General features: G+C 45.3%; 1 protein-coding gene across 1 annotated transcript in view; it reads right to left on the bottom strand.

Moving 5' to 3' along the window:
• Window positions 1–17,263, bottom strand: part of PEX14 (peroxisomal biogenesis factor 14) — a 71,732-nt gene extending 54,469 nt beyond the window's left edge. The window contains exons 1-2 of the mRNA XM_032708923.1: window positions 17,194–17,263; window positions 11,424–11,471 (exon numbers count right to left, since the gene is read on the bottom strand). Of these exons, the coding sequence (XP_032564814.1) occupies window positions 11,424–11,471; window positions 17,194–17,229 (84 nt within the window). The 5' untranslated portion in view covers window positions 17,230–17,263. The remainder of the gene's footprint in view (window positions 1–11,423; window positions 11,472–17,193) is intronic.
• Between the last annotated feature and the right edge of the window lie 16 nt (window positions 17,264–17,279).

Genomic DNA, 17,279 nt, shown 5'->3' on the forward strand with positions numbered 1-17,279 from the left:
AGGACCGTTCCTTATCTCTGAGCAGCTTCTGCCACGAATTCCTGAATGCGCTTTAATGTTTAAATTATTAAATGCATTAATGTATTTACATTATTCAAGTCTTATGTGCATTTTTCTAAGATAATTTATGTATAAGAGCTTGAATGTCCATGACTGTTAATGTCTACAACCCTTCCTGTTCATTATTGATTCTGGAAGGGAAAAAAAAAGGCAGTGTTTTAATGCCTTATTTTTAATGTATTAAGAGTCTGAATAAGTGCATTCTCTTTTTTCTTTTGTAATTTCATAATTTAAGTAGTGCATTTATTAAACTGACACAGTATGAATTGTGGTGAAGTCTGGCACAGGTCCATGCTGCCAACGCAGCCCAACCGACCATCACGCTGCTCTGCAAATCAAGCACAAGCTCAGCTCCTCGTACTCCAGCTTCCACTCCCTACCCAAAATCAGAAGGGACACAGACTACAAAGTCTTTTAAAAACACGTTTTCTTTGCTATTTACATGACTTTTCTCTGGCATCCCCGTTTTAAATCGTTGTGAATTTTTTTTGATGCTATTGATGAACTGTTTGAATGCAAACCTGATTTTTCAATGAGCTCTGACACACATACTACAGTTTAAAAATGTCTATGGTACCTTTTAAGCGCTGTAGCTCCCAAGCTCTTCAAAAACCTAAATAGAATATAATTTTGGTGTTCCTACACCACAGTTGTTGCATCATAAATCCAAAAATTTGCTCCCGGCTTAATGTCCACAGACAAATCACACAGAGAAATCAGGTCAGCTGCACTGCTGAACCACAGTCACTTCCAGAGCAGAATGTAAAGCCATTCAGCAGTAGCTGCCCATCCTGCATGGCAGTTTGGGACACGAATGCTATTACAGGCAACAGAAACTGCAAAAAAAAAAAAAATCAGCTCACACACAACAGAGCTACCTCTGCTCACTCCACCCACACTCAAACGGTGTGTATGGACATGCACTTTTATATATAAATTATGTGTAAATGCCTTGGATGTTAATAGCCAAAAATACTACTTCCCAAGTCCAGTTCTAACTGCCAGACAAATCCACCTCCAGCCGAGCCTGCACAGAGCAACAGTGACACCCGATGGCTTTGAGCTTAACCTTGGGACACGATTCCCCGGGAGCAGAATCCAGGGGCTCCGCTCCCTCCGCCAGTGTGGTGGCCCCGACTCCAATCACATATCAGAGCAACTCATCAAGGAGCTGAGCTGCAGAGAGATAAAACTTGCTGTACGTAGGCACTGCATGTAATTAAGAGTGTGCATAAGTTTCACAGTGCATTCTGCATAATTACAGCCCTGCCTGGCACCGCTGCCAGCGCGAGCATGAACACACACGCACACACATAATGTATGCACAATATTGTGCATATGGACTTGGGAAAAGGCAGGGAACAGGGAAAGTTGCTGGCTGTTGTTTTAAGAGCTGACTCTGCCATTTCTAAGGTTAAGTTTGTGTTTTTTTGCTACTCATTACCATTCTTTAACTGTTACAATTTATATCAGCATATAATGTTAAATAATTACAGGGAGCGGAGCTCACTCTAGCGAGGATATAAATGCGCTGTGGGATTCTACAGATTTAAACAAATAACACTCACAGCAGGGGGTGAGCAGATGAATTAGCATTAATATCCTGCCTGGGAGATCCCAGTGCAGTGTTATGGCTTAAATACAGATCTTTTCTGTAACAGTCAATATGACAGCTACCAGCAATACAGCCCGGCACATCCAGCAGTCAATATAGAGCTGCAGCTGAAAGAATGCCCTCGTAACAATCCATACAGCAGCCAGTTAAAATAAATAACTTCCCTTTAACAGTCTATATCGCAGCCAACTGCATTAAAACCTTCCCTTTTAAGGTCTATACAATAGTCAGCTAAATGGAAAAATTGGCATCCTTCTTGGCAGCTCCAGAGGAAAGTCAGGCACCGAACGGGCGAGAGGCTGAACTCTCCTCTCGTCTCTTGGGGGAGAGGAGGGTCCCTCCACATCATGCTGGGGAATCCTGCTCTGCTCTGCCACAGGAAGGACAATTTAAGCCTCCAAAGCCATCACTTCACTATCTTTCACAAGCAATTACATTCACTTTAAAAAAAATAAAGATAAAAACCTATTTCTTTCCCAACTGGAGTAAGGAATCAGGCAGAGCACAGCTGTCCAGCAGTAGCCAGCACACAGATCCATATTTCCTCAGAGGCAATGTGCCTTTTCCAGCACTTTTACCACTGGAGAGATGCCCCATCTCAGGCTAAAAGCAGAACCCGGACTTGAACCCTCTGTTTTAAATCAGCAGCTGCTTTTTCACTCTCTAACAAGAAGCAACAGGCTGAGGTAGGTTGGGAATCTGCCTCCCTTGGACCAGAGCACAGCACTTCATTGTGCAACAGCAGTTGCAACAGAGCAGAATATAAATCACAACAGAAATGGTTACAAAGCACCCAAATTCTGAGAAATGAACTGGAGGAAAATCCATGACCACAATGAATTCTGTCAGCAGGTCCCTACGTACACTTTTCCATCTCGGGTCCCATCCTGTTCCCACGTACACAGATTTTATGCTGGTGCCCCTCTGTTCTGCTGGGAGGGAGTAGCTGTAAATTCTCACTGCGAATTAACTGACCTGCAAAACAAACCTGCAGAACTTCAACAAATTACAACAACACTTCTGGAGGCAAATTAGAAAGTAAAACACACAAAAAAATCTCATAAAGCACTTAATACTGAGCTTAGAGTTTACAAACTGCTGTACAAGCAGTAATAAATCTCTAGAAAATTAAATGTGTAGATATTTTCATATTTTCTATACTGCTACGGGATTTTATTGATAGGGAATTCTGTCATTAAAATAATACATTTGCTAGCTTCTTATAAAAGAAAGAAGATAGATGACAATTTTGTTAGAAATTGAAATGATAAAGCAGGAATGGCATTTATTCTTTAAAACTCCACAAATTAAAAACATCTGCCTGCTTTCTTTTTAAGAAACCTGTCCCTTTGGGTATATATTAAAAAACATAAACATAAACCAGGGGCCTACAATCCCACCAGATGTTTGGCACCTGGAGCCTTTTCAAGTAATTGATCGAGAAAATAAATATTTTTTCAGGTAACAGGAAAAAATTATCTCTAAAATCTTTCACACTGTCTATGTTTTAATTTATTTTACCTCAGATTCTAAGGGAAGGCTGCAGCTACAAACACATTCCAGCTTATAGCCTCCCAAATTAAAAATAAATACACACCACCCCTGCTCCAGAAGTCATGGTTTGAAGCTTTGAGCATATTTTGCAAAATGACAGTTATTAAAAACAACAAACATGCATCACTGTGAGTCATCTGGTTTCCAACTTCTGAGTCAAAAGGGGCTGATTCCACACAAACTGAAACCTGGCTCTGCGACGAGTCGCATGTTTAACGATTGGTATCTCTGCACCACAGCTTCAGAACAGGATGTGGAAGGAGAGAATGAAGAGGAGATGGGAGAAAGGGGAGGGGAGGGGAAGGGAAAAAACACTTTTTACTGGTCCCAGTGTCACTGCAAATAAAGACCATGTCAAGATTTAAACCATAATAATGGAAAGGCTATAAGGTCCCTGCTATAATGTTTCCTCTGATATTCCCTTTCATAAATGCTCTCTTTATGCTGCATGCTTTGCAATAATACATGTAACGTTTGTGAACCAGCCCCACTGGGGAGGCTGCAGCATATGAAGCCTCACAGAACACACATTAGGAGCCAGGCAGTTCATTTAGCAGTTCCCCAACTTTAGCTCTCCCATCTTCTTCAGGAGAATGCAACAAACCTGAGGAGACAAGTCACCTAAAGCAACCTCCAAATCTGTTTAGCTGGGAACAGATCTGTGTGTCCCAACACACGGACAAACAACTGCCTCTTCCTCCAATGCAACACCTTTCTGGGTGAGATTAAAAGCCTCTTCCCAGATCCTTCAAGTACAAGCAAGAACCCTGAACTCTTTACAGGGATCAGGGATCCATGGCATCTCGAGCTTCCTCTTGGCAGAGACAAGGAAGAACCCTTTCACTGCAGGGAGCTCAGCTCTGCCTTCCCACAAGGAATGGCCTTCAGCAGCCTGAGGCACCTGCACACCTGGCAAGGGAAGCACAGGGAACACCAGCACCTCCATAAGAACTCAGACTGGAACCCCACGAGCTGCCAGCCCTGAATTTCCCAAGTGACCTGACACCACTGCTCTGAGGCCTACGGGGTGCTTGGCAGCTGAGCACTGGACTGGAAACCGAGTCCATCTCTACGGAATTGTGGCAACCTGATGTTGAAAAGGGGGTTTTCAAAAATCCAGTGTCGGGGGGGGGCAGGGGCAGGCTCGTCTCAGCCCTGCCTGTGATTCTCAATCACTGCACAGAAAGTATTTATATCCTGTTGGCAGCATGTGCAACCAACGCGACTCCCCGTGTCAGAGCTGTCAATTATGGGCTTGACTTATGAGGAAAGATTAAATGAGCTAAATATGTAGAGCTTGGCTGAGAGACCGGGGTGGGGGTGGGGGGAAGGAGAAATGATGTGATAACTGTCTGCAAACATCTGAAGGGTGCAGATGCTTAAGGAGGAAAGGAATCACTTAGGGTGGCACACAAAACAAACAGCAGAGGAAAGCTGGAGGGGAGACACAGGAGATTCTCACTCTATGGCAGGGAAGCTCCATTCCAGCAAGAGGTACTCTGCTGTGGGACTGTATCCCAAGGAATACCATCATTCAGCCCATTCAGATGCTTGACAAAACACCAGCACATTGATAGCAGAGGAAAATCCTGCTCTGACCAGCAGATGAAAGAGATAATGTAAAGAAGTGGGATGTATTGGGAGAGTGGCTGATGATGTGAAACTCTCTCTTGCTTCTCTCCAGCTGTAAAATCACTTTGCTACAAAGCCAGGCATATTTGCAGTGTTACTTTTCCAGAAAGGTGACTGTCAAGTAGCAGTGGTGTGTTATGGGATCCCAGCTGGGAAGAGGACATGGTCTGTACAATGCTAACAAGAAGAGCTATGTAAAAGTGCACACAACACCCAAACAAACAAAAACCCCTCCAGAACTATGAAGCTGTTTACATCTGCAATGTACGTGACATGTGGAGAAATCCAAGAAACATGAAATGCAGGGAAAGTCCCTTCTCCAGTAAGTTGGTTCTGAAGGTGCTGGCATCAGAGTTTTCTAAGGGATGTATTTCTGTTCATCAAGTTTGGGGAATATTCTTCCAAGCTGTTGAATAAGCCATTCTGCCTTTTGTGCCCCTGCTGCCTCACTTTTTAACAGGATGAACATATCTGAGGCACAACAAAGATGCCACAGACATTGCAAATGTTTTCTTTTGGCGTGATCTCCCAGGTAAAAAGCAAGAGGAAGCTAAGAAGTGAAGAACAGTTATCCCAGGTAGGCAGTTCTAATCCTGTAAGGATCACAAGCTGTCAGTAATTGCAGTAACAATGACACAGGCAGCACCTGGGCAGAAAGAGTCCAACTGCTCAGTGGTATTAGAGGAATTAACAATCTCTAGCAACATTTTTCAGAGCAGGAATTTAATAATGTGGAGTCAAGAGGTACTCCTAAGAACAAGTTCCTGCATAAAGTTATTTCAAGAAGCTAAAAAAGCCATCAGCCACTCCTGTGAAGTTCTTCAGCTGGTCCCTCCTCTCCCCAGGCTGAGAGAACTGTGGGCAATTGCTGCCCTCTACAAGCTGCTCTGCACATAGCACAGCTCCCACTCATGGAGCTGGAATGATGCCTTTATCCCACCTTGATCCTGCAACCAATTTTTTTCAAGGGGAAAATATCAAGTATTAAGTACTTCCTATGTGCCAGTGCGTTTTTCCAGAGTCTCAAAGCACTGTAACTTCCATTTTACCTTCAGTGAGAGATGTGGAATCTCTGGGAAGTCAAACCATACCTAACACCAAAGAAGATTCTGACCTAACTCCCTGTACTTGAATTTCCTTGTGTGTTTTGTAAAGAACAACTGACAGTACTGCAACTATTATAAAGCAAAGTCTTCTGACCAGAAATGTTGGTTTGGAATTGCTTTCAGAGCTCTTCTCTGCACAAATGCACAGGAAAGATTATAAACTACTAACTCACCCCCCTGTCAGTGACACAGGACTGTCCCTGTCCTGGTTGTGCCACCTCACCCACTGCTCTGAAATGTCATTTAACCAGAACATTTTGTACAGGCTCATGGGGTCTTCACCTGCTTTGGCCTGTGACTACTGCAAGTTTCTAGTTCTCATGAATTAAAATATAATGCTACAGCACCAATTATATCCCAAACTATTATAGTCCACCCTCTTTTAAAATTGGGATTTAAAGGAATTCCAAACAAACTTTCCCATTGACCTCAAATGGGCAATTTAACTTGGTATGACAGTGTTTCTTTAACTGTGCTCAGTAAGTAAATTTGCATCTGTGCACTTTGCACATATTAATATATTTGTCTAAATCAAAAGAGCAAAGGGAATTGACAGATTAAGTGAGTGCACTTTGCAGGAACGACAGAAGAAGTCAATGAACACCCAGAAGAAAGAGAGAAAAACGGACAAAAAACCAATAATCTGGAACTTCTCAGAAGGTCAAATACAAGAGAGCCCTGCTCAGTAAATCACAGAGCTCCCTGCAGCAAACCAAGGGATGCTGTGCCAGGCAGTCACACACCTCTGGCTCCCTGCTCGTGGCCCAGTAAACCCAAAACCCGCACTGCAATTACCCTGCACGGCCTGATGGAATTATTGTCCAGCCCTGGGAACCCCCAGCAGCACATCCAGGACCTCCCCAAACCAAGTGCAGCAGCATCACACGCGAGGTTCCTGCCTGGCCCGAGGTCACCGAGCTCATGGTCTCTCCTCCTCTCCTGCTGACAGTAAATTATCCTGACTAATGTTTCACTGGGGGCTGTAAGTTAGTTGCCTACTGACTCTGGCTGTCTGGAAATCCCCCCTGGATAGATTTACTTTTAGAGAATCGTTCAGTGTAGCCACCACTGCGAGCAAACCCACTGTGGCAGACGGAAAATTTGTACAGTAAACAGGTATAAATCCTGTCTCCAACAATAGAGGGTGGGGAAAAAGGAAAGCAGAAGCGTGATGGGGAGTGTCCCTCCAGCACACTCCAGTCCTTCACAACATTTCTGGAAACAAAAGTTCTTCCAAAAAAGAAGAAAAAAAAAAGAAATCACAATTTTCTACAAATCTGGACCAGAACCTCTGACCTTCAAAACAAAGGATAAGGATATTACAAGGTATTCCTTGAGTAAGAATGTGTTCTGAAAACAAAGTAGGAGTTTTTCAGTGAAAATACCATTCCTGTCTTCATTTCAAACAACAGTTTCAGGCAAAGAAAAACTGCAAAAAATTCTCAAGTACCTCGTTTTCTGTAGGGTTTGATAAGGGCAGAAAGAGCATCTCCTACTTCGTAAGAAGAAGGATGTGGATTCTCAATTTGCCCAAAGATTTTTTCATAAAAAGCAGATTCTGATTACTCTTAAGGAACATGAGCCATGACAAGCTCCCTCAAATCTCATGGCACAGCTCTGTAGCCTCTCCTCCTTCCCACTCATGGTTTTGTTCACGTTGTTAAAGACAATGCTGTTGTTAGTGTTGGGCTCCATCAACTTCTAATTACACCAGCTAAAAGTAGGCAAAATCTCAATTGCAAAGCTCCTTCCTCAGAAAGCTAAATGAAATTCTCTGTACTCAGAGTCTACTTGAGAGGAAGTTTAACAGAACAGACAAGGTGTAAAACGAGACAACAAAACAGAAGGGATCTAATAATTCTACTGTCTGTCACTCAGTGCAGTGTACTTTACTGATGTTTGCACAAAAAGGGGTGTTAAAAGTATTCTGGCCATTATCATGACCCTTAAATATTTGAAAATCAGTTTAACAAAGGGTGGGGAAAAGCCACAAGGGCTCCAGCACATTCCAACAAACTCTACACTAATTGCTAGAGAGGCAGCAGTAATTCTTGCTACCTTGTACCCTTCAACAGCCTGTAAAAAGGGGAATAAAATGTCCATATTTCAGAGCTAACTGCTCTCATCTGCAGCAAGAAACAGAAACAGCACATACTAAAAAAAAAAAAAAGAAGTTAAATTATCCTACAAAAGAAAATACCCTGCTCCTCATATCATGATCCAGGGATTTTGTAACTTAGTGGGCAACTAAGAGAGTTTTACATTTACAACTAGTACTGTTATACTTATACAAGTAGTACTTCTTCCAGCAAGGGAATGAGTATGTTTTGTGTCAGGGGAAAAAACACCCAAACAAAGAAGCAGCATGTGGAAAGGCCTTTATTTCCTTAGGTTATCCCTACGAATCAAGCTCCTGTTGGAGGCTCTCACAGGTACAACCTGCAGAGCTGCAATTTGGGCTGCAGCAGATTCAGCAGAAAGCAAATGCCAACAGCAAACATATTCGAGCTCTTGAAAACACCTCAAAAGCAGCACAGGCTGGTTAGAAAGCTACAAGACTCTGCTAGGGAGAGACAAAACAAGCTGAAAAGATTACTTAATTACACTAAGGAGAGATATTAGAAACAAAGGGGAAACAAGGGAAACCAAGATTCCAGAAGAAACGGGGATTCTCCAACGGTTTAACCTCAATGAAAGGGGTTTTGTCCTGTGTGGTTACATCGTTTGCACATCCCAGGACTTTGCTTTGAGTGGCTGCAAAAAGACAAACCTATTCCAACTCCACAAGTGTTCAGAGCTTATCAGAGGTGGCTGCTCCGAGCAGCCGGGGATGATAAGCCGGACTCAAGGAGAAGCTGATCCCGCGCTGACGGTGACAAAGGTGGCTGTAAACAGCAGCAGAGCGAGATGCTGACGCTCCGGGAACACAAGGTTACACTGCCCAGCCTGGAGCTACACGGCAGATTTTAATGGGCCAAGACCGACAGGCGGGAAATGAGTGTCCGCTCTGCCGCAGGAATTACAGCCCTGCCCAGGAATTACAGCCCTGCCCAGCCCCCGCTGCCGGGGCTCCCACACCGCGACCTCCCAGCAGGGAGTGTTCTTCAGCTGGCACGGTTTATTGTGAGGACACTGGAGAACTCGGGGGATTAATGGCATGGACCTGGAGTCCCTTGTCTCCTTTTGGTGGTTCAAAACATCACAAGTGGGTGGGACAAAAGCAGTTCGGGATGTGACAGGAGTTTGTAGGGCTGAGCTCTGAAAGCCATAACAAGGTATCCTGGAAGACCCAACTGCAGGGTACAGTATGATGTGTCAGACTGTCTGCTACAGGACCCTGCAGAATGCTGAAAACCTTGGGCAAACCACCAGGAATCATGGCTTCTCCTGGGTTCCTCCTGAGAGGAGACCAGAGTAGGCAGCAGACAGTGCCCCAGAGCACAGAGCAGAAGGTATTTAGCACCTTGCAGGATACAGTGACCATTGAAATCAGGAATACAGTACAAACCCAGCTTTAATCCATAACATTTGCTGATACCATGCAAGGTGGTTTAATCCTACTGCTTTCTCACCCTTGTGTGCTGGTATGTTCCAAACAGGTCTCAGCCCTGTCACCAATCAAGCCAAAACAGGTGAGGGGGTGCAGAGCAGAATTTGGCCATGAGGCTCTTTTCTCCCTCCTCTGGATTCTGGAACTGCTTCACACCAAACCTGAAGCCTGGGATGATATCCCTGAGCACATGGATTTCCCACACAGCCTCGTTTGCTGGATTCCTGCCACAGTCTGCTCTGGGGCTTCCATAAACACTTTTATGACAGGGCACCATGTGCCTACAGGTCTGTTTTATGGACCAAGATGTCCTGGGTGTGTGGAGGGCACTGAGCACAATCCTGGCTACAGGGAAGCCCCGGCAGGGTGGTGGAAGTCAGGTCATCTGGCTCACAGAGCTGCACTGCTCATTTAATAAGGCGTCCACAGAGGAGCAGCTGGAAGCAATAATCACTCCTAAACAAATGTGACAAAGACTATGAGAGTTTATTATTTAAAAAAAAAACCAATTAATGAAAAAATAAGGAGGAAACCTCAACCTTTGAAAGGGCTCTAATTAGCTCAAGTGTAAGACTCACTACAGTGAGAGTAAAGTTTATGTTGGAGTTCTTTGAGTGCACAAATAATTTTATGTAGTAGGAATATCCACCCAAACAGAAAGACACACAACTGCTTTGTGCTTCCTCTGAGCAATTCTGCAGTCACATACACAGAAAGAAATTAATGAAATCAAAGGTAATGGTAGAACCTGTCCTGAGAAAGAACAAACTGTTGACCAGCACAGGTTGTGATGATCTGCTGCCTGCTATGACCTTCCCAAGGGAGGATGGGGGGATAACCAAACCCCCCAAAAGCAAACCACCAAATCCATCACAAGGCACATGGTGTCAATAACAGCTCCAGGTAATCTCACAGACAGATATTCATGCAATTAAGGGATGGCACAGTGTTACCAGACAGAGAGATTGTCACTGCAGAGCTTCACAGCCCTTTCATTTTACTGACCCTTCCCAGTTCACAACCTTTGCTCACATCTTTCTCCTTTAAAAACCATCTCCTGGGGTCCCCAGGTAAGAGTTACATGGTAAAAATACTTTGATGTGGCCAGTGCCGTGAGTATTTCAGTGTTCTCCCTGCAAACCCCTTGTATTCACCATGATCAACAAATGAAAAGAAACTCAGTTAGAGATTTATATACTTAGGACCATAACATTGGCTAAGAATTTTGGCAAGGTTTTGACTGAGTTATAGGTGGCTAAAGAGGAAGGAAAGAAAGAAAAACAAGGTTGTAAAAAACAACATACTGCAGCTCCAGGACTAGTGGCTCAATTCCCACTCTGCGTCACCATAAAAGAGCAAACAAAACAGGGTTCTCTTAGTTATCATCATACACAAAAAATCCCAGAGCCCTTTCCAAAATGCTTCTGGAGTAAAAACATTGGATCACATGCACTGCCAGCTGACAAACACTTCTAAGCTCACTCTGAGTGCCTCTGAATATAAAGACAGTGTGAATGAGGTCTCCGAGCAGCAGAGGGGTTTTTATTAGACAATAGCACTAAGAATTCAGTTTAAATTATGCTGCCCAGGGCTTTCTTCAAACTCTTTCCTAAATAAGCACTGAGCAAGAGCACACACTGCACTCACTAAGGACAGGCAGTCTGTGCTCAAGGCCAGCAGGGTGGCCCAGCTGAGCCGTGTCCAACCCCAGCAGATGGGAGGTGATGGCTTTGGGTCACAACTCAGAGAACAGCAAGGCCACCTACAGCACTTTACACCTTTTCCACAAAGCACCAGCTCCTCAGAAAAGCAAAACAACGGATGAAAAAAGACGCAGCAAAGAGAACAACTCATGTGTACTATGTTATCATAAGGAAATCCCATGTTGCCTCTTGAGGGGACTCACCAGCGGCTCCCGAGACGCGGCGTTTTCAGTGGTAGGGCAGGAGCCGGCCTGGAACACAAACACAACAGTGAGCTCACATTGCCACCCCATGGACACCCTCAGAAACGCTGCCGGGGAGGATCCCCGTGAGCAGGACTTAGGGGGACACACTTGTCTCTGCTACCAGCAGCAGTTCTGTGAAGGACTGAAGATTAAGAGGTCAGAAGCATAGGAAAAAAGTGCTAATTCCACAGTCCCCATTTAAAACAAGAGAATTCACAGAGTCTGCAGAACTCAATGAGGGAGCCAGCAGTGAGAGCCAGGGAGACTCCTGAGAGATGGCATGAAAGCAGTGGTCACCCAAACCCAAATTCTGAAATACTTCTCCCATTTCCATGATCCACTAATGCACCCTTTGTTTTCTGCACCATTCTTACAAAGATTTCAAAACAACCATGATTTAACTAAACCTCACAAACTGTCACAGTACCAGGACCATCCCTGTTTCCCACACATAATTAAGAGATGGAGTTTTAGGGCAGATGCTGAACACTTTACCTTGCACACCAGGACAAGTGGTGAACAAGAGGAAAGAGAAACCATTTGATTAAAGCAGGACAGACAGCCAAAAACTGGACTAGACTCGAAGCTCCAGAGCTTCCACTCTCCAGGCTCACCTGCAGTTCTGCTTGTATTCACTCACTTCTCAAGAACAGGCACAGCACTTCCCCACAGCCCCATGTTTTACACAACTCCTCTCTGGGCTTCTCTTCGTTGCCAAAAAAGCCCAGCAGTTTGATCTCTGTGTAACTGGAATGTATCAGCTCTCACAAGGTAGAGACACTTCAGTTTTACCATAAAATAAACTTATCTTGGTCAACAATCTGCTTTCAAACAGGATCCACCTGATGTTAGGATGGTCTAAGCCATGTTGCCTCCACCTGAGGTGTTTTATCTTAGCAGAGGTGACACATAGTTGTGATCTCAATGGTGAAAAAATGCACTTTGATTAGTAATGAAGACAACTTTTGAGGCCCAGTTAGAGAAAAGGGAACCCATTCTTTAAGTTCAGCATCAAGGTCCTTAAGTGACCTTTTGTCCTCCGACTCTATTCATTACTTTTATTCAATATACCAAACCTTCAAAGTATTTCAAGTTTGGGTTTCTTTCCCACCTACAAAATAGAGCAAAAAAATATATATATATAAAACCAAGTTTTTACCACAAGAGGGTGCCAGAAACTCAAATATCCTGCAACTCCTCTGCTCCCAGACAAGGATCATCACCAGGGCCCAGCCAGACCTCACAGCTGGGCAGGGATTCCCTGGGATCACTTGACATAACCACTGCAAATATCAGCTTCAACACCACCCTGCAGCCACATAGTGAGAGCAAGAAAAGGGCACTTCTCCCTGTCACTGGCTTTACATGCACAGAACATCTGCTTTCAAATCTCTTTCAGCTGGATGAAAGCAAAATGATGAACAGCCTCAAGATCCATCCACTCCTCCAAAAATACAGAAAACGTGAGAATCAACACAAGAATATGGCTTGCATGATTTATTAGTAAGGTAACTGAACATGTCTAGGTTGTGGATAAATTTATTTGGTGTGTGTGCTCTGTTTTATTCCTTCAGCCAAATCCCAGGACTAACACAGGTATCTTCCTATGGCCAATACTCTAAAATATTGGGGCCTGATTCACAGCACACTCAGTCAGAGAAAAGATTCTCCTCAAATTCAGTGAGCACAGGGTCAGAACTGCTTAGAAGAGGAAGAGCAGCACAGATAAAATCTGTCTTGAACAATTCAGAAAAGTACCTATAACTGTTAACTACTATTTCCATGGAATTGTTCCATCAAGCCACTTACATTAAGTGCTGAGTTTTCTAAGAATATATGTATTGTGCTCTTCTGTAGCAAGCTTCAAGGAAAAATCAAAGCATTTGAACTACTTAAGCTGACTGCAAAGAGAAAAACTACAGATGTGTGGTGCAAACAGTAAAGGCACAATGGAAGAGAGAAAGGAACCACCACTGAATTCATATCCTCAGAAAATCCCCACAGCATCCTAAGGACTAGAGCTCCCATGTCCTGCCCTAAGGAGCTCCTCTAGTATTTATGGACTGTCAGCCTTCACAAAATTTGGCCAACCTGGGAAATTGCCCAAAGAAGGATCTGAAACAAAGTCCAGGTTGCTGTGAGAAAACGTGTGATAATTATATTGACAGGAAGAGTCTTGATCCCGAAGACAAACACTCACCAGTTCTGCCACGTGCTGGTACATTCCCTGGTGGCACAAGTTGGATCATTTATGGTCCTTGGACTGCGTTGTCCAAAGCTACCAACATTTAAAGTGAGATCTGCATTTCCCTTCCAGCCAGATTTCCAAGCACAAGGCAAAGGAACCAGTGCTGTAAGGCAGGGAACTGTCACCCTCTGGAACATGTTAGCTCAGGGACAAGTCAGGGAAGAGCCCATCCTTTCCAACAACAGCCTGTGTTTAATGAAAACAAGGGACATCCCACTCCAGGGACCATTTACCTTCACCAGGAAAACCATCCTTTCAGGCACAGAATCCAGAGGCTGAACAGCCAACAGCTACAGGCAAGAGGGGAGGAAAATTCACCTGTACACTGACTAACAATGCAACTGGGGAATTAAGTCTCTGGAGCAACAAATCAGGCATCTTCCCACACCTTTGAAATTTGCTTTAACTACTTCCTTACACAAAGAAAACACCCAGCTACATGGAAGACTCAACCCCAAGGGGGTATATGAAGCTTTAGAAAGAAGACAAGATTTGGTTCCCCACTAAACCATGAGAACTTCACCAAGAAATCAGTTATTCTGTTCACAGGCTACACCATCATCCTGCTGCTATAAAGAACAGTAACAGAGAGACAGGATCTTTTCTTCTGCTTATTTTTACTAAAGGCCCAAGGAAGATGATTTCTAAACAAAACAAAGTATTTTAAAAAGCCTGGTAGAAATCTTTATTGCCTTTAGAACATAATTCTATCTCTGTAAATGATTTCATTTGAGCTGCAACGCTCCCCCCGTCCCCACAGTGCTTGAGGCAATATATTAATTCATGAGAATGAGAAAATTAAACCAAGTAAAACAGATAATAAGCCATAAGACATCTGACACTCCCTTTCCAGCATCTAAACTAACTCGATTTGTAATAGAAAACATGATGGGACCCAAACATAAACAAGTTAAGCCAGGCAGTGCCACCACTCATGCTGAAAGCCTGGCAATAAATAAACGAACATCACCAGTGGCAGAAAGCAAATATTTTATTAGATTCTCTAAACATTAAGTGTGCAATGGGGACAACTTTCCACAGGCCTTGATAACAGTGTCAGAACTGCAAGGGTTGTGTAAGAGGAGTGGTGTTTACACTCTGGGAGACTGAGAGATTTTCACTGGTTTGTTTAATTCCAAAATTGTCCCCTTGAGAATTCACCTACTGTGCTATGTTCAGTCACACCTCCTTCTTCCTGCCAGAGCTACAAGATTCTCTCAAATCCCATCCAAGTCCATGGAGTTTGAGAGCACCGAGCAGTTCCCAGAGTTCTGGATGAGGGAAGTGCAGCAGTGGGAGATGGTGGTGGGGCCATCTGTGCTCAGCAGGCACCCCCAGCCCTGGGCACTCAGAGCAGCCCCCCTGCCCCTGCCAGGCACAGGGGGAGGGAGGGAAGCTCCTGCAGGAGCAGAGCTGCTCCTGGGGGCTGTGTGTGCAGGGGGCAGTGTCAGTGTGTGACCCTGCAGCTGAACTCCAGTGGTGCCCCCAGGCCTGAGGGAGGGCAGAGCCAGAGCTGTCCTTGGAACAAACTGCCGCTGGTGAAGTCAGGCCAGGAGCCAAAGGGGGTGCAAGGAACTTGTTGTTGCCTGAGAATCCAGCATTCCTGCAAGAACTGGGACAGAATCCAGCAGGGCAGTTATCCAGTTAACTGACCATTTTCACCCAGGGTGCCTCCAGATCCCCTCCCTCCTCAGAGGAGCCCACATGGAGCGAGCTCTTTGTGGTGCAGAGGTCTCTCTGCAGCCTGGTTCTTCTCCTCATCCCAAATTCTTCCTGACTTACAGAGCAGCACAGGCATTAACTCCACTTTACTCTGTACAGCCCATGTTACACAACAGGTGGGAGTTACCATTCCCATTTTTCACTGCAGACACAGTTCCAGGGGGTTGGAACTGGGTGGTCTTTAAGGTCCTTTCTGACCCAAACCATTTCATGATCCTTCATGTCCTTAACTTTAAAACCTAGGGGGTTCTCTGGCTACATTTCTGAGGTCCATTAAAAAGCAAGACTTTTCCACTTGCAAACACCAAGACTTCTCTTGAGCTACAGCAACACTAAACGAATGTTTGCTAAAAAAAGGTGCAAGGGGAGGACAATATCTGAGCTCAAGAGAACCTCAGTGTTTCTCAGGCAACCACATCTGCCAGTTAACCAGATTTCTTCCTCAGCAAGTGCCAACCTTGCAGACTGCCCAAGTATTTTCAGGTCTCCTCACTCTGAAAGCATTCCCTGGAAGTGTGAGGGATAGACTGGAACACCTGCACCTCACTCTGGGACTGATGAAAGCACCTGGGTGATGCAAAGCTGCCCAGCCTCCTAGGAGTTTGGTAACTTGGCCTTTCACAACCCAGACCTGTGCTGGTTACCCAAGAGCACAGACTTTATGTAATTTTATTTCCATTTCAGTTTAGTTCAACAGCGTTCCCTGCAAACTCGGCCCCCTCAGTCCAAAATGAAAGGATCAGCAGAGAGGTTCATGGTGAATTAGCCAAATCTGGGCAGATTTGAGAGACTGCACATAAAAGTGTGTCCCTGGCAGACTTTGCTTTATTTTCTCCCCAGTTGCTCAAACAGCCAGACAAGACCTTTCCCCTCCCTCCTGGGGGCACCAAAAGGACTTTCCCAAGTTCCCCTGGCACCACTTCTCAGGAGCCTGTTTGGGACTCAGGGGAGGTGAGAGAGCTCCAGGAGGTCACTGAATTTGAGGAGGGTTGAGTTTGCAATGGAATACAAGTGACCCTGGGCCATCAGCAACACAATAAGAGTGACAGGAACCTACACTAGGCACACCTACATCAAACCTATCCCATGGAATCAAGGCTGGGAAAGACCTTTAACAATATATACTAAATACTATTACATCACACTTTTCTTCTTCTCTCTGGTTGCTCCATTCATTTCATGCCCCAGTTTAAAAATACCTTAAGCTTTTAGTGTTTCGTGAGCACTCAAACCACTGCTCTTTGGCCCTCCCCGTTCAGTGTCTGACAGCACATCTGACAGCAGTTTCTTACTGCTTTGCCCTTTCACGCTCCTGGTTCCAGGATCCCTCTCCCTCCCTCGCAGGTGCAAGGCAGAGGCAGTATTTTGTCTGACTCCTCACAGAATCCCAGAACATTCCGACTTTGAAGGGGCCCACAAGGACCATCGAGTCCGACCCTCCCCCCTGCACAGGGCTCCACCTCATTTCGTGCCCACCTGGCACACCACGTCCTTTCTCCCCGGACGTCTTTGCATTTATTTCTCCCTTTATTCGCACGCTTTACGACTTTCACACCCACAGCCCCTCAATGCCACCGCGCCTGTGCCCAGGGCCCGGCCTGCTCCAGCCAGCCCCGCACAGCTCCCGCTCGCAGAGGGCAGAGATCCCCGGTGCAGCAGGGCCCCCGCGGTGCCCGGGGGGTGTGTCCGGAGCCCCTCGGAGCCCCCCGAAGCCCCCCAGGGCCCCCGGCCCGGCCCGGCCCCTCGGACCCCCCTCACCTGCCCCGGCTGCTCCGCTCGCTCCGCCGCCGCCATCTTCCCAGGCGTGCCCAATCCACCCCCGAGCGCGCGATGCAGCGCCCTCC

The sequence above is a fragment of the Chiroxiphia lanceolata genome, chromosome 22 (assembly GCF_009829145.1).
Source record: "Chiroxiphia lanceolata isolate bChiLan1 chromosome 22, bChiLan1.pri, whole genome shotgun sequence".
Taxonomy (NCBI): domain Eukaryota; kingdom Metazoa; phylum Chordata; class Aves; order Passeriformes; family Pipridae; genus Chiroxiphia; species Chiroxiphia lanceolata.